This window comes from Crocuta crocuta, unplaced genomic scaffold (assembly GCF_008692635.1).
Source record: "Crocuta crocuta isolate KB4526 unplaced genomic scaffold, BGI_CrCroc_1.0 scaffold16, whole genome shotgun sequence".
NCBI classification, from domain to species: domain Eukaryota; kingdom Metazoa; phylum Chordata; class Mammalia; order Carnivora; family Hyaenidae; genus Crocuta; species Crocuta crocuta.
Genome location: NW_027531893.1, coordinates 8,429,973 through 8,455,131, shown reverse-complemented (window position 1 = coordinate 8,455,131; position 25,159 = coordinate 8,429,973). Strand labels below are relative to the sequence as shown.

At 57.3% G+C, this 25,159-nt stretch overlaps 2 protein-coding genes across 7 annotated transcripts in view; one reads left to right on the top strand and one right to left on the bottom strand.

Annotated features, from left to right (window-relative positions):
* The window catches only part of TVP23A (trans-golgi network vesicle protein 23 homolog A), a 29,309-nt gene extending 23,419 nt beyond the window's left edge, over positions 1 to 5,890 (top strand). For 2 of the 5 annotated variants that reach the window (XM_077773311.1, XM_077773310.1), the window contains 6 exons: positions 2,749 to 2,893; positions 3,251 to 3,340; positions 3,525 to 3,650; positions 4,556 to 4,684; positions 5,061 to 5,120; positions 5,581 to 5,890. In XM_077773311.1, the coding sequence (XP_077629437.1) occupies positions 2,749 to 2,893; positions 3,251 to 3,340; positions 3,525 to 3,650; positions 4,556 to 4,684; positions 5,061 to 5,120 (550 nt within the window). In that variant the 3' untranslated portion in view covers positions 5,581 to 5,890. Of the gene's footprint in view, positions 1 to 2,748; positions 2,894 to 3,250; positions 3,341 to 3,411; positions 3,651 to 4,555; positions 4,685 to 4,878; positions 5,121 to 5,580 lie in introns of those variants that run through there. The other 3 variants (XM_077773313.1, XM_077773312.1, XR_013337357.1) reach the window with 3 other exon arrangements.
* Positions 3,123 to 24,310, bottom strand: NUBP1 (NUBP iron-sulfur cluster assembly factor 1, cytosolic). 2 transcript variants are annotated; one of them, XR_013337356.1, is made up of 12 exons: positions 24,143 to 24,310; positions 23,960 to 24,064; positions 22,483 to 22,616; positions 16,541 to 16,609; positions 14,334 to 14,366; positions 13,275 to 13,365; positions 12,475 to 12,629; positions 9,887 to 9,997; positions 9,515 to 9,617; positions 6,375 to 6,458; positions 5,904 to 6,054; positions 3,123 to 4,752 (listed from the first exon to the last, which is right to left on the bottom strand). XR_013337356.1 is itself a non-coding variant. In XM_077773309.1 (11 exons), the coding sequence occupies exons 1-11, from the start codon at positions 24,159 to 24,161 to the stop codon at positions 5,996 to 5,998; spliced, it is 963 nt and encodes a 320-aa protein (XP_077629435.1). In that variant the 5' UTR covers positions 24,162 to 24,310; the 3' UTR covers positions 5,785 to 5,995. The 2 variants fall into 2 exon arrangements, 1 of the variants encoding a protein (XP_077629435.1); XM_077773309.1 differs by lacking the exon at positions 3,123 to 4,752 and having other exon boundaries at positions 5,785 to 6,054.
* Positions 24,311 to 25,159: the final 849 nt, after the last annotated feature.

Here is a 25,159-nt window from a genome sequence, read left to right as displayed (position 1 = left end):
GCCCCCCCCCCCTTCCCATCCCTTGACCAGGGCGAGGGTTGCGTGCCGAGTGGAAAGCATGACCTGTTCACGCTGAGGAAGGAAGAGGGTTCTTCAGTGAAATGGAGGGATGGGGGCGGATAGGGAGAGGTCAGGAGGCTCGGGGGATCCCTGCAGAGGTGAAGGTCTGCCCCTGGCTAGTGAGAGAGAAAGTTGCGGTCGTGAGGGGAATTTCACAGCTGAGTTCCTTGGAGGTGGACAGGTTTCGAGCGGCTGAGAGCTGAGGTAAGCCGGTCACGGTCACTGAGCACGGTGTGTGTGTGAAGCACTTTGTGCGTGCCACCTTCCACTTGATCTTGTACCAGCTAGGAAGTGGCCGGCGCTGGCATTCCCACGTTACACTAGTGGAGACTGGGGCGGGTAGAGGTCACGTGGCTGCGGGAGGGCCGCCAGGCTGCACCGACCATGGAGCCAGGATTTGAACACAGGCAGGCCGGCACCTGGGTCCTGGTTGCCTCTCAGGGGGCCCCCCGGGTGGGGGCCTGGGAGGGTGGAGTTGGCAGCCAGTGGCATGGGGAGGCGGGGGTGACGGTCAGGGCGTGTGTGTGCTCCGTGGCCGTGGAGGTGGCAGAGAGAACCCTGGGGGGCGGGGGAACCTCCCAGCAGGGAAAGGTGGACAGGTGTAAGCCATGGGCTGGAAGCTTCCCCTGTGAGGGGAGGCAGGGCACACGGGCTAGACCACCTTCAGCAGCGGACCGAAGGAGGGTGTGCAGGGCCGCCCCGAGGACTGCCTGCATCGGACGGGATGAGCGCACTGTGCGAGGGGGCAGGAGGCCGCCTTTTGTACCTGGGCCTTTTGAGTAATGACGGTGGCCACGATAATAGTACTTTCCATTACAACTTAAGGAAAGCATTTAACTGGGACCCAGCGAAGCAGAACTTTCCAACAATGGGAGTTTTTCTGCGTTTTATTTGAGGAAACCACAGCCCAAAAAAAAAAAAAGAAAGAAAAAAGAAAAAAAGGGTGGGCAGGGGATTTATTCGAATGCGTGAACTTCCAGGTTTTACCCCAGATCCACAGACATGCTTGGGTCTCACATCAGGTCTATGCAGTTGGACAATACAGACTCAACTGCATGGCTCAGCCCAGCAAGTATTTGCCGAGAATCTTAAATGCCAGATACTATCACGCGTGTAAAATGATCTCAGACGTGATTTCCTGCCCTGAATGAAGTTTCAGTTCTTGAAAGACTTCTTTATCCTTGGGGTGGAGGCGGGAGTGTATTAAGACACTGAGTTAAGAGATGCTCAAGATTTAAGGTTAGGGGCATGTGGGGGGCTCAGTCGGTCAAGCATCTGACTCTTGATTTCGGCTCAGGTTATGATCTCAAGGTTTGTGCGTTCGAGCCCTGGGTCGGGCCCTGCCCACACTGCACGGAGCCTGCTTCGGATCCTCAGTCTCGCTCCTTCCGGCCCTCTCCCGGTCACCCATGCACACTCCCTCACCCTCAAACATTTAAAGAAAGATGTAAGGTTAAAAGGGTGTCAGAGACTGTTGAGGGTCTTATTTTCTGGGAACATTCCAGATCTGGACAGTCTACACGGTAACATCTGATTGTCCAGGGCTGGGTCCACGTCCCTGACTGGCTTGCACTCAGACCCCCAGAAGAGCTCAGGATCTGAAAGGTACAGAGGAGAAACGTGCTGGCGAAGGGCTGGTGTTGCGGCACTGCTCCGTCTGCCTTGGGCACATGGGGGGGCACATGCAGAAGCGGCTACAAATTACGCTTCTGAATCCGTTCCCACTCCCTTAAGAGTCAGAAACTGCACAATCACACAGGAACCCAGTTTGCTTCCTCCACGTGGTCCTTCTTGTAAAGGAGCAGGGACCTCCCTGACTCGACTGCCTCTCTGACTCCCTGGAGGCTGCCGGTTGGAGGCTCCCGGGCCCACGGGAAACACGGGCTGCAGTATCTTATTCACACTACCAGTCGCTGACCTTTAAAAACACTTTCCCATCGCAACTGTGAAGTTCCGGCACCTTGTGCGAAACCCGGGCCTGGCAGCCCACCAGCCCCTCCGGCCAGGGTCCCGGCTGCTGCTTTAAGTGCCAGGCACCGTCGGGCTCGCATGGATGCCCTCTCCGTCTTCCCTGGTGGTTGTCCCCATGCTCTATCAAAGTGGATTCCCAAGAAAACGACTGGAGGCCAGGACGGTCTTCCGGCTGGTCCTGTCCCCCACCACCCGCACCTGCCTGACCCCTCTAGGCCTTTGCTCCCTCTGCTCTGGAGGCACAGGGGGCCCTTGTCCTCAGTCGACCCCGAGGTGTCTGGTCTCTCAGACTCTTTTCTTTATAAAGTGCCGCGGACAAAGTCTGGATTTTCTTCTCTCAAAGACCCCACCTTCCCCGAGGACACGAGACCCCACTCGTGGGCTGCACGTGGACTGCGCCGTCACTGGTGGAATCACCCAACCTTTACCTTTAGGGAACTGGTCCTTCTCTCTGCAGGTGGGAAGGCAGTGACCACCGTCCTGTTTCACTTCAGAGGGTAGCCAAGTTTCGAGGAAAGCAAGGGATGTTTGAACTCAGGGGAAAGTACTGGATTCTTCGAGGGGAGAGGTGCTAGTAGACGAATGACTGTCCGGGACTGGGGACTGACGGACGTTGGAGCGCTGGGCCTGCGCTGGGCCGCGGCGCCCCCGGAACGGCACGCAAAGTCAGAGCCCACGGGGTGCGCTCAGTGACGGGGCTTGGGGGCTCTTTCCCAGGCACCCGTTGGCCACCTTCTTCCACCTGTTCTTCCGGGTGAGCGCCATCGTCACCTACGTGTGCTGCGACTGGCTCAGCAGGAGCTTTGTGGGCTGCTTCGTCACTGTGCTGCTCCTCCTGTCCTGTGACTTCTGGTCGGTGAAGGTAAGGAACGACAGGGACACTCCCGCCGCATGTGGTGGTTTGAGCCAAGAGGTACTTTCGTTGAAACTGCAAATACATACGGAGCCAACGTCACTTGAAATTCGAGTTAGAATCCATCGTTCAGAGGTGACAAATGGATCTGGTCCTTCCGTCACGGCCGCAAGGATGTCTTANTCATGTTTAAAGGAAATCAGAGGAGTAAATTAGTAGCCTCCGACTGATTCTGAGAAGCTGCCGTGCTGCAGTCCCCCCTGCCCTGCTCCGGGGACAAGTTCAACGTGAATGTACTTCCCTTGGTCAGTGAAAAGACCACCCCGTCTTTATGGGAGCCCGGAGTGCTGTGTCCCTCTCCCCCAGAACGTCACCGGGAGACTCCTGGTGGGCCTCCACTGGCGGAACCAGATAGATGAAGACGGGAAGAGCCACTGGATCTTCGAGGCCAGAAAGGTACTGTCGGCTCTGAGCCAGCCCTGGGGGGTGGGGGAGTGCCGGGGACGCATGTGCCAGCTCCCCCCCAGGCTCTGCGGGTCTGCTTCCCGCTCCTGCGTGCCCCCAGCCCTGCAGGTGCCCTAGAAGAAGAGGCAAGGCCAGGTGCGCGCTCCTCTCGCGGACGGACCCCTCCCGCCCACAGGCGTCCCCCCAGCACGCCGCCACGGAGGCAGAGGCGCGCATCTTCTGGCTCGGCCTCATCATCTGCCCCGTGATCTGGATCGTGTTCTTCTTCAGCACCTTGTTCTCCTTGAAGCTCAAGTGGCTGGTAAGGCGGCGTGCAGCCCGGCCGGGGCTCCAGCATCGCAGGGTGGGGCCGTGGGAGTGGGTTTCGTTGTTACCATCGGGCATCCTGAGGTCCTTCCCGGCCCGGCTGTTTCGCCCATCGAGCCTGTGCAATTCGGGCCGGTTCCCCGTGGCTGTCGTTGCCACTGTGAGTTTTGGGGTATTTTCATCACCCCAAAGGAACCCCTGTATCTTTTAGACCTCGCTCCCTCCTGGCCCTGCCCCTCGTTCATCTTTGTTCCAGTAGGCTTACCTATTCCAGATACTTGCTATAACAGGAATTCTAGAACGTGATCGCTTGTGATCTTGCACTTGAGGTGGGATTTTCCAGGTTCGTGGGTGCTAGAGCAACTGTCCGTACGTCCCTCCCTTTTTACGCCCGCTGTGTGGCCGCGCTTTTAGTGTACCCACTCCTCCCCCGTGGGCCCTTCGCGGTAACTTTGGGACTCCTGTGCATCCTGCCGGGAGGAGGTGTGGGCGAGGGCCTGCCTACTGTGGAGCCCTTCCCCGATGGCACTGAGGTCGCCTCAGTGTTCCAACCTTACGATCTTGTTACTGGGACGTAGCTCCCTCGCTGGGAAAACAAAAGGCCCACGGACCGTGTGGTCGTTAAAAGCAGGGGCCCTGGAGCTGGGATGTGGTCCGGCCACGCACCAGCGCTGGGACTTGGGCAACTTTGGTTTCTCTGGCTTTAGTTTCTTCCCTGTAAAATGGGATAATAATGGCACCAACCTCTTGGGCTGTTGGTGACAAAAAGGTGTCTGTGATTACGTGAGGGCTCCGTGCAGACTGGGTGTAACCAGGTACAGACCAGAGCCGCTTCTGTGTGGTTTGGGGGGGAACGTTTCAATATATGCTTTTCCAAGAATGTGCTTTGTGTGAGCGCAGGCCCTTGTGATAGCCGGGATCTCTCTGCAAGCTGCTAACCTCTATGGCTACATCCTTTGTAAGATGGGAGGCGAGAGGGACAGGAGCAAAGCCACAGCCAGTTTTCTGTCCCACGCAGTGATCCCCGTGGTGAGTCCCACGTCTTCCTCGTGGACCCCGCACTCCAGACGCTGGAAATGACGGAGGCCCCCTGGCCACTGCAATGTTAACATTGTCTCTGTCAGTCCGGCTGCCCCGTCAGGAGCACAAAAAAACACCACAGAAAAATATTTTAACTTTGCTTATATTTCTACAAGTGAGAGTGATCTTTCCAATTTGATCAGGTTCATCTTAAAATGGATTGAACCGTCTTAAAAATCTGACCAACGCTGCTTTCTGTCAAGACACTGAGCAACAAGCGCTGTGGGCTTTTGGTTACATGGCGGGTTTGCTCTGGCCCCTGAATTAGCAGAATCGGGCCCCTCACGTGTGAGGGCCAAGCCACAGCTGACTTTTCCCCTCGTAGGCCAGCCCGAGGGACTTCCAGAAGCCTGGCCTCGAGGGGCTGGAGATTCACAAACATTAGGTAAGAGGCACGACCAAGGGGGCGGGGGGGTCTGGGCACACAGCCAGGTGGGAGCCAGCCTGCGCCCGCAGGGGTTTGCCAGACCTGCCCTCCCCCTTTCCTCACACAGATCACGCACAAACCCCGCCGTGTGTGCAGGCCTGCAGGGGGTGGGGCAGGACCCGAGAGAAGGGCAGGGAGAGAACAAGGGATCTGCCCACCCACGTCTGCTGGAAAAACTTCCCTGGCTGCTGTCCGTCCCTGTCCAGCTCCTGGCCGTGGGCGAACGTGAGGGTGGACATGGGTCTCTGCTTTCACGTGATTAGAAAGAAGCCCTGTCCTCTAGGACGCTGGCCGTGAGGGGCACAGTGTGCACGTACTGCTGCACAGGGAATACACCCAAACCCCGTTCTGTTACCCGGGGGAGTTAGGGCTTTTCAAGGGCTGGGGGCACTATTTTCACTTCTCCCTCCTCCTGAAGGAGCAGCATTTGGACGACGCTGTTTGAAACCATGAGTGGGTTTTGCAATGAGGCCACATGTCCCTCCCTGTGCTTCCTTTTCGGGCCTGACTTCTGAGGTGGCAGCGGCTTAAGCGCGAAGGCCTGTAACTGCACCAGCTTCCGCCAGAGCAGAATTCCCCGACCAGGAAGCCGCGGGCTTCGTACCAGAAGCAGGCCTCGGAGGAGAGCTCAGAGGTTTTTATTTTTAAGATGGCACATTTGTAAAGAATGCCTTTATGTATGTCGAAAAGTATACAAACATCACGATTAAAGCATGTCTCAAAGATGACTTCACGCCCTACCAGAGTCCGGTCCCTTTCTGCCTGTGACCCCCACTGTCCCCACGCTGCTCGGGCTGGACTGCACATGCGGCCTGCGTCTGGCATGTCCTGTTTCAGGAAGTGCTCAGGTGCTCTGGTTGTGGCTGATGGAGGCCACAGAACTCCTGGATTTCTGGAAGAGAAGCCACAGAAGCAGTGACCACGCATCAGGCTGTGACAGCCGTGCGTGGGCTGGTGACGGCCCGACCCCTGGACATCCTGATGCTGCTCCACCCAGTGTCTTCAACAGCATTCATCCCGGATCCTAAGTACCTGGTTTCTCACAGACGCCTGGCTTCCTGGGCCGAAGGCTCATCCCAGCCCCTACTGGCCCTACAGTCCCCACCCGAGGCTGCATGGCACCGACCCTAATGACCCACAGATGACCCCCGCTGGGATCTCACATGGCGCGCCACGGCCCTCTGCAGTCCCGGGACCCCTGCGCACACGTACTCTGAATGATCCCTCTGTAGGCTACAGCAGCTGGCGAGTCCGGTGCCTCCATCAAAAAAGACTGTCCTTTGTCGCAACTCTTACCTTCAGGAGACAAAGGAAAAAAAAGGCAGCAGTGGTACGATGAACTGGGGGATTCGTTCTGGCCCTGTGACATCACGGAAGCCCCGCGCCCACCTCCCCAGCGCAGAGCACAGCTGAGGAACGCACAAACTGCACAGGGACATAGAGCACACGGGTTCCACCCAGTGCTTTATCACATTGGCGTCTGTCTGGTTGTTGGGCTTTCCCAGCGGCCTCCCACGGACCCACAGGTGAGCCGAGGACGTGTCCGGCCAGAATCCAGGGGCCACAGTGCAGGGACCCCGCCGGGCAGGTGTTTTCCCCTCCTCCAAGCCTGGGCTGCCCCCGTCCGCCTGCCCAGCACCGTGGGAGAGGCAGGGCCGTGGTGCTGGGAGAAGTGGGCCCTGGCAAGGCCAGCTGTGGAACTGGCCCTCCCTCGCCTCTCCTAGGACGCTGCCCCCCGAGACAGGGAAACTGAGGCCAGGGAGAGCCAAGGGGGGGGGTGGTGGGGAGGTTGGCAGAAGTGGAGCCCAGATGAGCCTGGGCTACCCTGGGATGAGGGCCCCAGATGGCCCTGCCCGGCCCTCCCCTCCCCTCCCCGTGCTCCAAGACCAACACTGTCAGAAGAGCGAGTTGCTGAGGCGCTCTCGTGTCCTCTCATGTCATTCCTCCCCCTCCCGGGGGCACTGTCACCATCGCCTCTCACCGATGAGGCCGTTGGGGCTTGGAACCACCCGCCCGCGGTGGCGGGGCAGGGTCCTGAGGCTGGGGAAGGGCTGAGAATCCCAGCGCCAGGGAGGTGACCTCGCCTCCGGGCTCCCCACCCAGGCTGGAGCGTGTGCCCTCACCCCTTCAGGTCTGTGCCCGGGAATCTGCCTCTGCTCTCTGCCCCCGCGGTGACCTCACCACCTCGTCCTTCTCTCCACTGTACGGCCGTGCTGCTCACCACCCTTCCTCCCCCCGCTCACTGGCCTCGGGATTTCAAGCAGAAGTGAGGCCTGGGGACATGGAACTGGTCACAAAGGACTGTGCCCTCGAAGGCACTTCATGCTCTTAGCTGGGGCCTGAGCGGCGGCTGCGCGGCAGCCCCTCTGCTTTGCCACGACCTCTTGTGAAAAGCGGCCACCCCGACCCGCCTGGCCACAGCCCGCGTCGGGCAGGCACCCAGCCTCCCGGCCCCGCTCCCTCACGTGGGCTGGGACGCACGGGGGGTGTGGGGCTCTCCCGGCCTCGCCCAGCTCCCACGGCTCTGCGGCCCGCCCTGCCCATGCTCGTGATCTGAGGGACCCCACCTCCAGCTGTGGCAGAGGCAGAAGCCGACAGACGCAAGCGCGCCCGCAGCCCCTGCCCAGCCCGTCCCCCACATGGCTGCCTGCGCTGCCCCGGCAGGTTGGGGACCTGCAGCAGGCGCTGTACCCTGCCCTTCCTGCCGGAGGGAGAAGCCAGGCCAGCTCAGCAGCTCATCTGGTCACTGCAAACTGATTGCCTGTCCTGCAGGTCTGTACCGTCCCGAGAACAGTAGCTGGCCTCTTCTGTGTTGCAGGGGGGCCCACATAGCAGGGCAGTGTCTGGAGGGAGAGCAGGGGGAAGGCCCCGGGCTCCTGGCTTGGGCGCCACGGTTCTCATAACAGCCACCCTGTCCACGTGCAACCCCTCGTGTGACCTCCCCACGCACTCGGCCACTCTCCCTCCAGCCCCCTCAATCTCCCCCCGCTGGGCATGTCCCCACCTCGCCTGAGCCTGCGCACACACCTCCAGCCACCCCTGCCTCTGAGACCCAGCACACGAGGGGGAACGCAGCCCTCCCCCCAACAGTGGCTCTGGGGGTCACTGCTCCCGCAAGGCCCAGGACAGATGGCGTGGACACTGGCCCCGTCTCCCCACCCTGCGTCTTTCCTCTCCTGGGTAGCTCTTCCTCTCCATGGCAATGCCCAGCCCTGGGGCAAGTCCTAACCCCGCCCCCCCACTCCCCTGCAGGGCTGCCTGAAGGCCTCCCTCTCCACACTCACCCCTGTGCCCTTGCTCAATCTCTGATTCTCATGTCCTCACCCCTGAAGGCGCGGCTGCCGGGCTTGGATGTAAAGCCATCCACACCTGGGCTTCAGCCTGCCTTCCCCCGTTGCTGCCTTCAGGCCTAGGCCCCTCTGCAGACGCTACGGCCACCTGTGCCTGGCAGAGGCATAACTTAACCAAGTTCAGTGCTGTGGCCCTGGGGAAACAAAGCTGGAGGCAAGTAGAACTTAAAAGGTGTGGACCGCCCTCCCCACCATGCACCTCAGCAAGAGTGGACACGGAGTGGGGGTGGGTCCACCACCCCTCCTCCAGGCTTACTGCCCCTGGAGGGGACCCAGGGGACTCTGGCATTAAAAACAGGGCATTTTGGGGGAGGCTTGGTAGCTCAGTTTATTAAGCGTCAGACTCCAGCTCACGTCATGACCTCATGACTGGGGAGTTCGAGCCCCACATCAGGCTCTTGTGCCGACAGCTCAGACCTGGAGCCTGCATCAGATTCTGTGTCCCTCCCTCTCTCTGCCCCTCCCTCGCTCATTCTCTGCCTCTCAAAAAAAATTTCAAGAAAATTTTAAAGAGGACAGTTTTTCTTGCGACAGGACCCCTGAAAATAGCCTAATGCCCCCATCTCATGCTGAGATGGCCCTCTGGGCTGTGCTGGGCCTCCCGTGAGGCTGAATGTCTTCCTAAGGGGTTTTCAAGGCTAACTTGTCCAGGACTTTCACCTCAGAACCTCATTCCTGTCAGAGACAGGACCGCACCAGACACCCTGCCCAGTCCCCCTCCAGGCCCCTCTCCTCGGGTGAATTCCACTCCAGTGGCTTCCCACCCTCTAGGACAGTCCTGACACCACCTCTCAGGCCCCACCCAGCCCCCTCCTCACACGGAGGTCTACTGGCTCCCCTGAACACACCCCACGCCACGCAGTCTACTGCTTCTCGGCTGGAGGGGAGCTCCTGCGGGTGGGCCCTTCGTCTGCAGCCCCATCGGGCCCCAGGGTGGCCGAGTGGGGGGTGAAGGCCCCACCTGGCGACACAAAGCTGGGATCAGCGCTCCGAGTCACCCACCTATGTGTGGGTCCAGGGGCACTTTTCCCAGGAGAGGGATCTTCAGATCCTGGCACATAAGCTCCGCGCCCCCTGTCGTTGGTGGGAATATCTGAGACTCTTTCTGGAAGGCAAGTTAAAAGGGGGAGAATTAGGAGTTTCTTTCAGGAAAACGAGCATTTTCAAGCAACTCAAGAAAAATGGCTGTTTGAATACAAAACATTCACTACCCCAGAGAACTTTCCTGAAGTCAGCAACATTTTGTGTGTGTCATCCCGCTTCCCAAAAGGACGGGGAAAGCAGACGCCACATCCCCAAGGCCCCCCTCTGGCTCTGCTCCACCACGAGGAAGGGGCGGGCCGGGCTGCGGGCCACACGGGCTGGCGCGCGCACCTTGCACTTGGGGCAGACGAAGACGCTCATGTTCTCCACCACTCCGATGACGGGCAGCTTCACCTTGCGGCAGAAGTTGATTTCTTTGCGCACGTCCTGGAGGGACACCTCCTGTGAAGGTTCAAAAGGCCATTCATGGCAAAGTCCACGGGCAGGCAGACCGGGTGGTTGCAGGGGCGGCAGCGACGCAGTGGATGCGGCACCAGGGAGCCCCGCGCGTTCTAAGCACTCGGTGCGGACTGTGGGCTCGGGCCTATCCGGGCGCGACTCCCACACGCCCCAAAGGATAAACCTCCACGGCCACGTGGTAAACGTAAAACGAACATACAGAAAAATAACCTTGTACAACGGCTGAGTGTTCTGTTTTCACACTGACACACTACTGCACACGACTGTCTAGGTCAGGGACACAGCCAAGTGTGGCCTGCGGGACCGACCTGGCTGCCTGCCTATTTCTGTAAACTTCCGGACACAGCCACGCCCGTCCCTTCACATCTCATCAGGCGGCTTTCGTCCCCAGTGCTCGGGGCCGGGGACAGAGGCCATAGGAGCCATAAAGCCTAAAGTATTCACTACCTGGCCTTTTATGTGGAAAATAGTTGGCTGACCTATGATCTAGACTGTGAGGAACACAACTCTCTGGACAAGAAGGAAAGAAAGCACGTTGCTGTATTTAGATGGAATTCACTTCTCAACTCTGAAAGCTCTGACAGCATGAGTACTGTGTGCAGTCCTTGCTCAGCACCCTCTCGACATGCACCGCGGTACTGTGCACACGGCCTCGCTCTCCCGAGCGCATCTTTGGTGCTCAGGCGCCCTGACACAGAGGTAGGGACAAAAAGCCATTCAGGGAGCAAGTCAGCTGTGTCAGCCTCCACACCTGCTTGTGCCTCTGGGAGTCTCTCGGTGGTGGCACTGCTCTGTCAAAAGGGACCCCCAGAAGAGAGCCTCAGGCCTGTGACAGTGGGAGACCCTACTGTCAAGTCCCACTTTCCCCCTAAGTTCTACAAGAAGGGCGCGGGGAGCGTCCTCCCGCCGCTTCCTGGAGGAGGGCCAGCTTCTCCTCGCTCTCCCTCTCCTGGAGCCCAAGGGGAAATCTGTGCTCCTTCACAGTAAAGGTTGCTGTGCCTTTTTTTTTTTTATTGTTCGTTTTTGAGAGAGTGAGCCTGAGTGGGGTGGGAGCAGAGAAGGGGACAGAGGATCCGGAGCAGGCTGAGCTGACAGCAGAGAGCCCAAGGTGGGGCTCACACTCCTGAACCGGAGCCGAAGTCACTCAACGGACGGAGCCACCCAGGCGGCCCTGAAGAAGCCACCTTGATGCAACCTGGATTGCTGTTTCTCCACGGATGAGTTCCGAGCGGTTCACAGCAACACTGAAGAGGAAGAGTGCGTCTGGCCCCTGCGCCCGCTCCCCTCTCACCTCCCCACGGCAGGGTGCTGAGTTCCCAGGAGACTATTTTCCTTTTTGGTAACTGGTTCTGGACCCATGCTTGATAGCACTGCCCGTCTGGAGTGTGACCCGACCACTCTGAACATTCCACCGACCACTCTGAACATTCCACCACCCAGCTAAGGACAAATCCATCCGCGCTCCACGGCCGCCCCCTGGGCCAGGGGCTCCCCACCCGCAGCCCCGAGGGCTGTACCTGCTTCTCCGCACGCCCCCAGGAGCCCCCGACACCGGGCACCAAAGCCGTATCTCCCATGCATCCCATCACCCACGCCCTGCCCCGGGCACCCCCACGGGGCGTGCCGTGCTGGTCCCGCTCGGTTGTCGGAGTGCAGTGGACACACCGCGACTGGTACCGAGTTCCTCTGCGAACCGCACAGGCCTGAGGGAGGACCGGCTTTTCCGTCGCTGGTGCCTGGCCCGGGGCCCGCTGGGAGGTGGTGCTCAGTGCAACCTTGGTGGAGGACGAGGGGCTGTACTGACGGACTCATGGACGAAAACCTACTCCGTTGTGCTTTCTCAGGAGTCGAGGAGAGAACTGTGGAAAGGGTAACTGCTTCCTCGGGACCGTGGGAGAGCGAGGACAGCAATGACACAGCCATCGCAGGCCGGACTGTGTCTGGGCCCTGCCGGGTTTACTCGGCCGCCGCCACTGCTCTCCCTCAGTCTGGGCTCCGCACAGCCCGTGGAGGACTGGGACACAGGAACCCGGTCGTTGCTCAGGAAGGGGCAAGGACCACAGCAGCGTGCCCAGAACCCTGTCTATACCCCAGGCTGGCTCTACGGAAAACCACCTTTCCTGAATGGGTCGGAAATGCGCGTGGAAGCCCTACAGGGGGCAGCAGAGGGAGCGCAGAAACAGGGAGGCGACCGACCGCGAGGGACAGGCTGAAGGCCAACAGCACCGGGGGCGTGGCCTGGTGAAGGACACTTACGAGGAGATTGTGGGCCTAACTGCAGACGGCTTATTTTGTTCACCCAAACGTCGGGACGACGCATCAAGCATTTAACAAGTTCCCGCGGATCTGAACTGAGGGCTGCGGGAGCCTATGCTTGGAGGAGCTCCGAGAAAAGGGGGTCGAGGCAGCACGAGAACGCGGCACGGCACGGAGCCGGCCCCGCACGGGCACCCGCTCACCTGAGGAGTGGTGACGATGACGGCCCCGTCGATGCGCGCCGCCGCCAGGTACTGGACGGCCGAGAGGTGCTCGTCCGACGTGCCCGGCGGGGTGTCCACGATGAGGTAGTCGACCTCGCCCCAGTCCACGTCCCGAAGGAACTGCTTGATCATGCCTGCAGACAGACTCCAGTGAGGCCTCCTCGCTCTTTCCTCTACTCATGGCCCTACAGCAGCGGCTGCGCTCGCTCTGCGTTCTGAATCAGGGGCGTCTGCCCACACCTGGGGGCACTTCTGGCTGTCACGACTGGGGTGGGGGTGCCACTGGCATCGAGCAGGTCAAGGCCGGGGCGCTGCACCCTACAGTGCGGAGCACAGTCCACCCGACCCCTCACAAAGAACCCTCCTGGCCCTGGAAGTCACTGGTGCCAAGGCTGAGGAGCCCTGTCCTAAAAGCTACTTTGCACTGTTACCTTGAGCCTCGGTGGCCTGATCAGCTTGCTATGACTCCACCCCACACGCTTCCTGGGCATCAATAAACTACTATCAAACCACAGCAAAAGTAACTTCAGAGTTACAGGGGTGTCAGAGAGAAAAGACTCATCAAAGATGTTAAAACCTGAGCCACACCAGCGGGCTCTCTTCAGCCGGTGAAGGCAACAATACATGCAACCGTGTTAGGCAACCCAATGCCCACAAGTGATACTGCGCCACAGCCCTGCAGCTGCCAGCTGCCGTCGTGACCGACGGGCTGCAGAGGAAACCTAGGGCCGTTCGACCCGGCCAAGTGCTGAGCCGAGAGATAAAGCAGGGTGGCAAACCATTTTTCTTCAGTCCCCTCCAGATAACGGCGTCGTCAGGACTGCTGAGCAAGAAACCCACCGACATCACCCCGAGGTTGTCTTCCAAGAACTAGACAGGATGAAGCAAGAAACATTTAAAACCACAGCACAAGGTACTTCCTGGTCGTTTATTTGAGCTCAAAATGAAAAAACTCACTTTTGGGAACTCAATGACTGTATGATTTATGGGTCTATTCATTTTTGTTTTTAATTATTTATTTTGGGACAGAGAGAGAAGAGCCCGCGTGCAAGGGAGGGACAGAGAGAGAGGGGGAGAGAGAGAATCCCAGGTAGGCTCTGCAGGGTCAGCAAGGAGCCTGACCTCACAAACCATGAGCTCATCCCCTGAGCCGAAACCAAGAGTCAGGCGCTTACTGACGGCCACCCAGGCACCTTGGGTTGATTCATTCTTTAAAGCCACAGATCATTTTGGGGGAGGGGGGACGAAGTGCTGCCACGTTGCGGGGACTTGACGGAGGCACCCCGGGGCTCTAGCTGCTCTGGCCTGTGCTGGCAGACCATGGCTCCCAGGCCAAACGTGGCCCACCTTGTGGCTGTGCACGTAAAGTTTACTGGAATACAACCACAGCCATCCGCACATCTCCTTACTCTCACACTACAACAGGGGGTGGGTGTGGCCTATCAACTGACAAGTTTACTATCTGACCCTTTGTAGAAACAGTGTGCTGTATTTCCGGCCCCTAAAACAGGACCTCAGCAAGTCTTTGTTCACTGATAGTTGGGTTGAGGTAAGTGCTGCCAGCCCAACCCACATCCATTATGTACACAGGACATACTACCCTGAAGATAAGGCATAGCAGTAACGGGGCACCGGGTGGCTCAGCCGGCTGAGCATCCGACTTTGGCTCAGGTCATGATCTCAGAGATTAGGAGTTCAAGCCCTGCATTGGGCTCTGTGCTGACAGCTCAGAGCCTAGAACCTGCTTCGGATTCTGTGTCTCCCTCCATCTTTCCCTCCCTGGCTCATGCTCTGTCCGTCTCTCTCTCAAAAACAAACACTGAAAAACAAAAACTCACCACTGGAGACCAGCCAGAGCCACTCTGGTGAACCTACAGGAATATGGACACACGTGTGTAAGAAAAGAAGGCCCGAACACACTTCTCCCACACACCGATTTACACACTAAGAATTTCATACAGCACAATTCATTGTCTTAAATGCAAACGCAATCCTTACTAGAGAGTAAACAGTGAGGGAGAGGCCATGGACCACGGAAGCTGTACCCGCCCCCCCACCTCCCTGAATTGGGTTATTCTGAAACCCTGAGCGGTTAGATCTCATCAGGGAACCAGACTTAGCCACATTCCAATAGAACCTGGGGTCTAAGGTATTTTATAGGTGTGACCCCAATCAGGCGGGGGTTGTGAGGACGTGCAGGCGACCGTGGCCCGGCAAGGCCATCTCTGTAGCAGTCCAGGTGTGAAGGTATGTGCTTCGGTGAAAGCGGCGACACAGACCCTGCCTAGTCAGCGGCCAGAGGGTCAGCCGGAGGGGCACAAGGATGGGGGGGCAACGGGGGGATGTCTGTAAGAAGCTCACGGGGCCACTTCAAGATGGGGACTGTCCTTCCAGGAGCCGTTCGTTAGTCAGTGTTCAACACCGCTCCTCGTGAAAGCAGAGCTTCCTCGCTTGCGGCTACACAGCGGTCTGAGCAGCCGTGTTCCGGCGCCATCAGCGGCCTGACTGTCGCAACGCTCTCCGGAGGTCTCACTCCCACGCCAGGCTCCGCAGCCACCAACGCAGTGGCTTTCGGGGCACTCACAGCAGCTGGGCCCCCGGCACTCAGTTTCAGAGCATTCTCATCACCCCTCAGCGGTCGCCCCCATTCCCCCCCCCCATCTCTACAGATGTGCCTGTTCTGGACATTTCACACACAGGCCATCATACACGAGGTGGTCTCTGGGGACTGGCTTTGAGGTTTTCTAGTCTTTTTTAAATCCCGGTACACACGCACTGTTGTATGACTTCGGGGGCACGACACAGTGACTCTACAGTTCCATCGGTGACTCTGCTCCTCCCAACAGGGGTGCTCTGAGTCCCCTCCACCTATTTCACCCAGGTCTTAGTCAGAAAACAAAAAAACAGAAACAAAAAGAAAAAAACCCCTCCATTCCTACTTAAACTCATCCTCCACAACGGCAGGCTTGAAAGGGGGTGAAAAACGGAATAACCCCGCAGCGGAAGAGAAGCAGATGGCGGAACTCCTATTTGAGCTCACCATGTTAGGGTTTCTACAAAGTCCTCCCACACGGGGACTGTCAGTGCCGAGAGGACGTGACCAACAGGCCAGCAGAGCCGTGCCGTGGGCGCGTGCCAGGAGGCAGGGGACAGACGCACGGGAGCGCGCGTGCCAGACCCGAGGCTGTGCCTCCACCCTGCACGGCGTCACGCCCCCCTCCCAGGGCACCCTGGGTGGCGAATGCCAAGCCCCGAGCAGCGCCCATGGGCCCGGCCTGCCTGCCCCTGGCTAGTGTCCAGCTCCCCTGCACCCGTCACCCTGCGGCTAGTCCTCATGCTATGGACACTCTGCTCCAGGGCTCCTCCCCCGCAGGGGCGCCCGGACCACACCCTCCTAAGGAGCAGCTCCCCTCGCTCGTCCCATCCCCCCTACCCTGCTCTCATTTCCCATGACCTGTCAGCGCCCCTCCCACCAGGGCCGGGGTCTTCACGTGCCTTGTTCACCACTGTCCCCCAACTCCCCCAGCAGCGCCCGGCCATCATGGGAATGAGCCAACCTAACGCTGGGGGCGTCCCGCCCGCCAGCCCCGTTTCCACGCACCGCCTTCGAGGGGGACGCTGTCCGGGACTGCTTCTCGCCATGAGGAGGGAGAGACTAGCACCCGCAGACGGCCGTGGGGCTGAGGCCCTGCCCCCACCCCATGTCACTCACTCGCCTCGCAGTCTCAGTTCCCCAGGGGTGACAAGGGCAAAAACATTCCCTTGTTTCCAGGGTACAGGCCCCTGGCAAAGCGCGGCCGGCCTTTCCCAGGCAGGGCCCAGTTTCCGTGTCCTACTTCTGCATTTCACTTGTGTTTCCCTTCCCCTCGAAGGCGGCACTGAAACTACCGCTTCTCAAAGGGTGTGGGTGAACTTCACGTACAAGCCCAACCCCCACGCTCACAGCCGTCGGTGAGGCAGACGGCCCAGGGAGCGTCCACCTGGTGTCAGGCCGGCCCCGTGGAGACGCCCGGCTCTGCCCCATGTGTCTGCACCCCGTTGTTACCTGCTCTCCTTCCAACCCCATCATCTTGGGGATTGACGGCCCACAGATGTCAATGTCCAGAAGCGCAACCTGGGAAACAAGAAGAGACCAGAGCAGTGATGCAGCCCCACGCGCGCTCCTCCCAACGTGCACGGCTGGGAACGAAACGGGGCTTGAGGAAAGGAGGAAGTGGAGCACAGGGAAAGCAGCAAAGTCAAATGTGGACCAACGGAATCTCAGGGGAGTTACAGCATTTCGCTTCCAGGCCACAGAGACGCATTCGAGATCTCCTACAGAGAATGTGGCAAAGTCCATCGACACCACTGATTTCAACACCTACCTCTAACTCCAAGGTGACCTAACTACCCAGTGCCCAGTCACTTAAAGATCCAGGGGCAGCCACTATTCCCTTGGCCTTCACCATGTGCTCAAAGGGGAGGTGGGTACATTATCTCTGCTTTACAGAAGAAGACACTGAGGTTCAGAGAGGCCCCCCATCTTGTTCAGTAACCAAGAAGCAGAGCTAGGACATAAACCAACGTCTCCCGGCTCCAAGGCCAGGGCTCTTTCCACTACCCCCTGGGGCTGGGGGAAGGCTCTAACCGACCTCTGAACAGGCCGCACTGCACTGGAACCCTGAAGGCTAGTGATGGCTTCCCCAGACAGGAAACTGAAGGTAAAAAGGAAGGTTAGGAAAGCTGTGCAGGGGGGAGGACTCCTTCCGCCCCGAACACCCCGGCTTCCCCGCGTGGCACAGGAGAGGCCGGGGGCTACAGCAGCAGAGCGAGTACGCAGCCCCAGAGGCCCCCTGCCAAGGATCTGGAGTGTGGCACCTCCAGGTCACTTTTTCTCTTGCCCCAAATCTGCTTCTTGCCTCCCCTTCAGTGCTCCCAGCAGAGCCCACCCTCCACTTCCTCACTCTGCTCACCCTGGATCAGGAACCAGTTCCCGGTCAGATCAGCCCCGTGCCTCCCCTGCCCCCTGCTGGGCCGCCTGGAGAACGCAGCAGCAGGACACAAACGGAGGAGCCCGCTTCCTTCCCGTTTGCGCTCGCACTCGGCTGGTGGGCGGCGTCAGGGATGGAGACGGTCCACCTCAGGGCCTCAGCAAATCACACCATTGCTACGACCCTGACAGCCTTTCCTCGTCCTCAGGGCTCCCAGGCGCTCAGTCGCCGTGTGCTTTCTTAGGGGGCGATTTTATCCGTTTAGAGGAACCAGGCTCCCCGCAACCAAGGGGGTGAATCCTGAGTGAAATGATGCAGGGGTGCAGGAGACAAAGCCCACACACTCACTCCCGTGGAGGTGACCCAAAGGCTGTGACACGTCCCTGCCATCCAGACCTCTGGGTGGCTGTGTCCTGTCCCTTTCAGACTTCTTGAGAACCTGTCACTATCCCAATATTGATCCAACTAATTCCTTTTCTGCTCAAGCCAGAGGACCCTAGTGGAGAGAAATATGCCTGAGTAAACCTTACCAGGGCCTCTGTGGAAGGTGCTGGAAGCCTGATGAGACAAGCAGGCTTTGCCACCATAGTCTCCCAGCCAGAGACTGGGGGAACAGGGTACCATCAGGATCCCAAACTTCCCCTGAAGAAGAGGTGACAGGGGGCTGTTGGGTGGCTCAGCCGGTTAAGTGTCCAACTTCGGCTCAGGTCATGATCTCACCATGTGGGAGTTCTAGCGCCGCACTGGGCTGTGTGCTGACAGCTCAGAGCCTGGAGCCTGCTTCGGATTCTGTGTCTCCCTCTCTCTCTGCCCCTCCCAGCTTACGCTGTCACAAAAATAAATAAACCTTAAAAAAAAAAAAAAGGTGACAGGAGGTGAGCTGCAGCCCGGATGGCGTCCCAGGGCCACGTCACCCCATGGGGAATGTTCCTGCTCCACCCCAGCCGTCACAGCTCCCGATCTGGGAAACAAGCGTTCAGGAGATCATCGGGCTCCATCCAAGCTCCAGAGTCTACAAGCCCAAGAGACAGGCCTTATCTAGTCCGGAAAGCCCCAAAGAGGACACGCTCATGCTACAGCTGGCTTTCAGGTCACCAAGCAAGAAGACTACTTGGTCCCCTGTGGGAGCTGGTGACTCTGCCGCGGCAAGACAGCGCATCAGCCTTCGCTGTCTGCCGGCTGAGGTGTAGCTTTTGAAGCCACTTCTGCTCCCTTCACAACTCCCACAACCCAGCCTGCCTGTCATCAGTCATGGGGGGCGGGCGGGAGGCTCCATGCCCTTCGCCAATGAGCTATGGGGACACCTGCCTGCCCTGAGTGCTAACCCAGAAAAGCCCTGCTCAGAGTCAGGGATGAGCTTCCACGGGACAGTGGACGGAAGAGGGACCAGAACTTCCGTCCTGGATTTAGGGGAGGAAGGAACGTGTGCTACTTGAAATTAAGCAATAAGACAGAGGCAGAGGTCTGCAGTCTGTCTGTCTGTCTGTCAACAGCCTGCAGCCTTTGCAGACAGTGATGTTCTCAGTCCTGAGTAGGATCTACGGGGAAGTACACGTCCCTAAGGGCAGATTGTTTCACAAGCCACCCGTGCATGAAGAAATGCAGCCCAGGAACCATCTTTCAGCGCTGGATGTGGTTTTCTCCCCCAGTTGCTGAGGCCTGACAACTGCTTCAGGACGGAATTACGTGGAAGCATCACTGTACAGAAACAGCGGTCTCTTTCCAAATGCTTGCTTGCATCGGACCTGCTTTAAAGCCCATCTTCAGGGAGCCGTTTCAGAACATGCATGACAGCTTCTAGAAGCAGAGAGCATTCTGGTGAGTAGGGATATCCTCTCAGAGAGATAATCACAGGTTTTTGCTGACCAACTGGCCAATATAAATTTGACCCTCAAATGGCAAGGGGTTAACAGAAGAATAAGTCAGCAGGGAGGTTTTGAACCTCCTCGGCACGGTGCGTGGGGGAGGCTGAAGCAGAAAGCGTCACCGCCTCCCGCTCCCGCTCATGGGTGAAGCGGGAAGGATTGCCATCACAGGTGTTTACGGAGCATCTCACACCCATCAGGTGCTGCGCTGAGCGCTTTACCTTTACATGCATTACTCCACGGGGTCCCGAGACTCATTTTACGGGACGACGGAGCCCACGAGCCTGGGAACCTGGCCATGGTCACAGAAGCAGCGCGGATGAGGCTGGGATGTGAGCCGAGGCCGTCTGACTCCAGAGCCCGTGGTCCTGGCCACCACGCTGCGCCGCGCCCGCCACCTTGGAGTTCCGATCCCCACTGTGTCCAAACGTGGGGAGGCCCTGCCTCTTCTCTCTCCTGGACGCTCCCTTCATTTGCTCCCTGGCCCTCGTCCCATCCACTGGCCTAACCTGGGTCCTCTGAGAGCCGCCACGAGCACCGTCTCCCACCTGGCCTCCCGTCCCCTCTAATGATACCCAATCACACGCTCGGCTGACCTCACTGCCATGCTCCGAACACGACGCTCAAATCCTGCCTCTCTGCTGGCCCAACGTCTACTGGTGTGCAAAGCCTCCCTGGTCCGGCTCAGCCTCCTCCGTGGCTCCCTTCCCTGGGGGATCCCCGGCACACTGCCTGCCACACACACTGCCGTCGGTCCCCGCCACGGTCCAGAGGTTTCTCCCAGCCCAGGGGTCCCTCCAAGTCCTCCCTCCCTTGTCCCAAATCCCTAGAGCGCATCTTGGATGGTGGACACCAATTCCAGGGAAGCCCGCCGCGGCCACTGGAGGCCAGCCCGAAAAGCTCCGCCCTTAGCAAACGATCAGAACAGGAACCGGGAGAACTCAGAGCCTGGGTGAGACAACACCGTGTACGACAGATCACCGAGCCGGGCCTCTTCTCTCCCAGCCTGCGGCCTGCCCCCGGTTTCAAAGAGGCACTTCCCCGCGAGCACTGGTGTTTCTAGGGCTACAAACCAGACTGGGGGCCAGTAACCTACAAGCTGGCGGCCAACCCCAGCCCGCTACCTGTTTCTGTAGAGCCCGCCAGGTAAGAACCGTTAATACGTTTTTAGCAGGTTGCAGAGGGGGAAAAATTAAACAATCTCATGATATAACCCCCGTATATAATTCAAACACCAGTGACAATAAGATTGTATTAGAACCTGGCCATGTTTGTTTACAGATGGTCTAGGGCCGCATTTAGGTTTAAGGGCAGAATTAAACAGCTGCTGCAGAAACTATTTCATCTCAGCAGGCTTTGCTATGGCCGGCAAAACCTAACATGTTCACCATCTGGTTCTTTACACAAACGTTTGACAACCCACGGAGCAAACTCTAATTGCTTAATCCAGTGATTTGAGAAATGGATTCCTGGAGTCCCTGGAGCCTGGGGAGGTGTCTCAGGGGCTCCTGTGTATACGGAGCCTATCAGAACGGGAGGCTCGATCTTCTACCCACTGTAGCCAGCTTCTTTGTGCAGAAAATGCAGCCTTCTGTTAACACCTTACAGTGCTACTTCACACTACCGTAGAATGGTTTATCTCCTACAAGTATCAATCACTGAAATTTACCCAGCTTCCAGAATTTTAAAATATGACAACACAAAAGTCCCTTCTAGCATTTTTTTTTCTTTTTAGGTCAAACAAAAAGCAGAGGGCCGTTTACCAGAGTTAGAAAAGAGTTCTGAACTGAAACTCAGCCCCCGTATATAAAAATAAGTCAATATTCAAGATGCACGAACACAAAGACCACAGGAAGAAGGGAGATGGGAAGAAATGGCTTTCGACAGGAACAAAATACACCAGTTTCTCCCATGCAGGCCCTCAACAGTGTCCGGGGACACAAGAGGGCAGTTAGCTGGCAATTCTTATCCAGAGAACAGCAGGCTCCCTAACCCAGTGCACATATAGTGTCGCCTTGGCGAGGGCGCTCATTTAGGGCTCAAACCTATTGGATAGCTGGATCCTAAAAGACACCCACATTGTGCTAGGAATTCTCACCTGGTAGATATTTATTGGAATTTTAATTAGAAAAAACCAAAAAGATGGCTTGTGTTCTGTGTTTAAAAAAAAAACAAACATCAAAATCAGAAACCACAGTATTCATGGTCTTCTTGGGAAGAAAGTGGTGACCAAAGTGAAGAGCAGGGTCATTTTTCTAAGATCAATGCACAATTATCTCGAGTCCCGTGAATAAGCCAATACATTTTTAAAAAACCACAGGGACTGTAAATTTCCACTTGAACTTTGTGCTAAGTTTCCCCCCTTCCCCACCATACCACACCTCTCACCGAGGCTGAAACCCAGAGAGCAGGACCAGGCAGGTGGGGGGTTTCGTGCTCCTGTGTGCACTCGGGCAGGAGCGAGCAGCCCAGTTCAGGGGCTGGCAGAGGTTTTCTTCCTCAAGGGCCGAATAGAAAATACAGCGGACCTTTGAGTAGTCGAAAACTCCATACGTGACCTGTGACCGCCCCCGCCCCCCCATTTAACTACCCAGAGCCAACTGTTTACTGGAAGCTTACCGGTAATACTCAGCACTTACTCGTCTGCTACATTATAGCTATGTTCTTATGCCACAGTAAGCTAGAGTAAAAGAGGTTACAAAAAACTTCTAAGGAAGAGAAAATACACCCAGAAGTGGAACCCCGCAGGCCACAGCCCTGCTAGGAATCCAAGGATCATTTTAGCCTTTGTGGGCAAAACCAAAGAAGCGATCTAACAATTTAAAGGCAACCATTTCTAAATTAAAAACCATTCTAGCTCACAGGCCCTAAGAAGACCAGAGAGGGACAGAATTTGCCCTTGGGCTATAGTCGGTAGACCCCTGGCCTAGAAATAGGCAGAAAAGGGCTAATAGAAAGAAGTCCATCCATTTTCGCAGCTGGAGAACCTAAGCAAGTATGTCATTTCACAGCTCAGCAGCTGGTGCTTCCTCCGCCTCTGCAAGGAGCTGGGTTCCCAGGAAGCCAGTTCCGCTCAGTCTAAGGACACCGTTGTCTGCAACCCTCTCAGACCCTCCCACAGGAGCCCCGCCCAGTTCTGCCCCAGGCCCCACCTGCGTGTTTCCGTCCTCTGCCAGGCCGTGGGCGAGGTGGGCGCTCAGCGTGCTTTTCCCGACGCCACCTTTCCCAGATAACACCAAGATTTTGTGTTTCACGGTCTTCAGTTTTTCTTTGATTTCTTCTATGGCTGCAAAGGAAGCACATCGGCTGACGAAGCCCCTGAAGGCATGGACGCGCAGGAGCTAAGCCCCTAGGGCTGTTTCAAGGCACTGCGGGTGAAACACAACCTAGCCAATGGCGGCAATACGGACTACTGAGAAACTAAGGCAACTGTCGTATCTGAGATCTTCTCGTTCGTTGGCTGCCTGGTCTGCGTCCCCCTTCCAGAACAGAAGCTCCAGGACAAAGACTGCAGTAGCCACCGCGACACCCCCAGCTGTGGAAGAGCTTCCGCACAGTAACACTTCCCAACCCGGGGCCCGATTGCCTGGGGACGTTTCTGAGGGGTACAAGGAAGGGGTGCCGCTGGCATGTGGCACGTAGAGGGTGCAACGCTGTGAGATGTCTAACGGTGCTCAGAACGGTCCCCCACCCCAAAGAATTACCCACATCCAAAGGTCAGTAGTGTCAAGGTGCAGAAACGCTGGCCAACAGCAGGCACTTATGAGGACCAGTGACTGATGACGGTCACATATTACACACCTGCTACACCTTCAAGGTCTCACCTTCCTTCAAATCAAACCACCATGAGAGAACAAGTCCCCCTACACACACTTATTTGAAAAGGAGACTCCAAGCCCAACGTGGGGCTTGAACTCGTGACCCCCAGATCAAGAGTCGCAGGCCCTGGTTCCCCTTGCCTGTTTCTGGGGAGAAAACTGGAGGCTCAGAGAAGTTAAGACCCTCGCTCAAGGTCGTACTGTTTATGGGACGCAAGAAGCAAACCCAAGTCTCTGTCTGAACGCCTTCGTAATTCTCCCATATTCTTGCTTTTTCAAGATCCTTTTTGTAAGTCCCCGGAGTCCTCCCCACCCTCCTGTGCGTCCCTACCGACTGCTGTGACGGTTTACCTTTTTGCTTGCCTGCTCACTGTGGGTCTCGCCTATTACACAACACCCACGAGATGATTAATACGCATTCCTGTTACATGACTGTGAAAATCGCTTTTTCCAAAAGAAGACGATTTTGTCCAAAAAGTAAGCCCGAGTTCCACCCCCACCCCCGAGGTCAAAGTCTACACCCTACTCTCGGGGCTGATGGCCTCCTCCCGACCACGGCCCGGTCATTGTCACTCAAACCTCCAGCCCCGCCCAGGTTTCCGCCCCAGTTCTCTTTGGTTTGGCATATAATCATGCACAACCTTTTTATTNCCGCTCGGACCACCCCTTCTAACAGGGCTCCAGGTCCCGCCTCTGTCACCCAACCTCTGGGCCGTCCCTCACCACCATCAATCATCCGCTATCCCCTCACGCCCCACCTCTTCCCGGCTGGTGCCCTTCACTTCCGGTTCAGGTCTCGCCCCTTCCTCACCTGGGTCCGGAGCTGCGCCGGCTCCAGACGCGCAGAGCCGCTGGTTGGGGCACCCCTGACATGAGGCCCCTCGGCCCGCCTGGGCGCTGCCGGTCCCGGGACAGCCTGCGCGGGGAGAAGGTCACAGTAAGAGGGCTTCGTGTCCCTCCATCCCCCCCATCCATGCCCCCTCCGCGCGCTCACCCTGAGGCACCTCCTCCATTCCGGCTGTCTTCGTCGTCTCCGCGGGTCACCGGAACCCGCCCTCACGTATTTCCGCCTCCTGGCGCCCAATCTGGCTCTCCACCCGCGCGAAGGAAGTCTCAGAAAATGGGCTGGGCGCATGCGCAGATCTGTAGGAGCCGCTGGGCATTCTAAGCTGTGGGAGATCTTTCAGAAATTCTTCAGCGTGTTTCTCCCGCGAACAACGGCATTATCCTACGGGATCTCAGTGCCATTTCATACCCAAGAAATACTGATGCCAAGTTGTTAGCGAACATAAACTTTATATTCAAATTTAAGACCCATTTAATCAGTGGTCCCAAATAAGACTTCCCCTCCACACCCCCATCCTGGATCCAATCAAAAGTCTTTATTCTCTTTAGTCTCCTTTAAAATATTTTTGATTTTTATTTCATTAAATTTNGTGAAGCAGGGTCGGGGGAATCCCAAGCAGGCTCCTCACTGAGCCCCATCTGGGGCTGGAACTCATCAGCTGTGAGAGCGTGGGTTGAGCCGAAATCAAGAGGAAGACACTTAACGGACTAAGCAACCCAGGCGCCCCATTATTCTTTTCAAATAAAGAACAGCCTTCCTCCTTCCCACCTTGTCCTTTTAGGACATTGTCTATTAGGACTTTGATAAATTTCAGTAGTCCAGGCCAATTGCCTTACAGAAAACCCACCATTTTGATTGGTCTGGTCCCCTGCCCTCATGATTAGATTGAGGTTAGCAGTTTTTGGCAGAACATACTTGAGTAATGTGCTCTATTGTTGTATCACAATGGGATGTCCAGAAAGCCAGCAGGCCCCATTGTTGGTAATGTGAGACCTTGGGCACTTGGCCAAGGTGACGTCAACCCCCCCCCATTGAGATCATGTGACTATCCTGTTCATCAAGCTTTGGTTTTAGCTTGATGAAGTAAAGTGGTTTTAGCATCATTATTGCCTAAATCCATTACACTTGTGTTTCCAAAATTGTGCCTTTGAAGGAGAAAAGCTG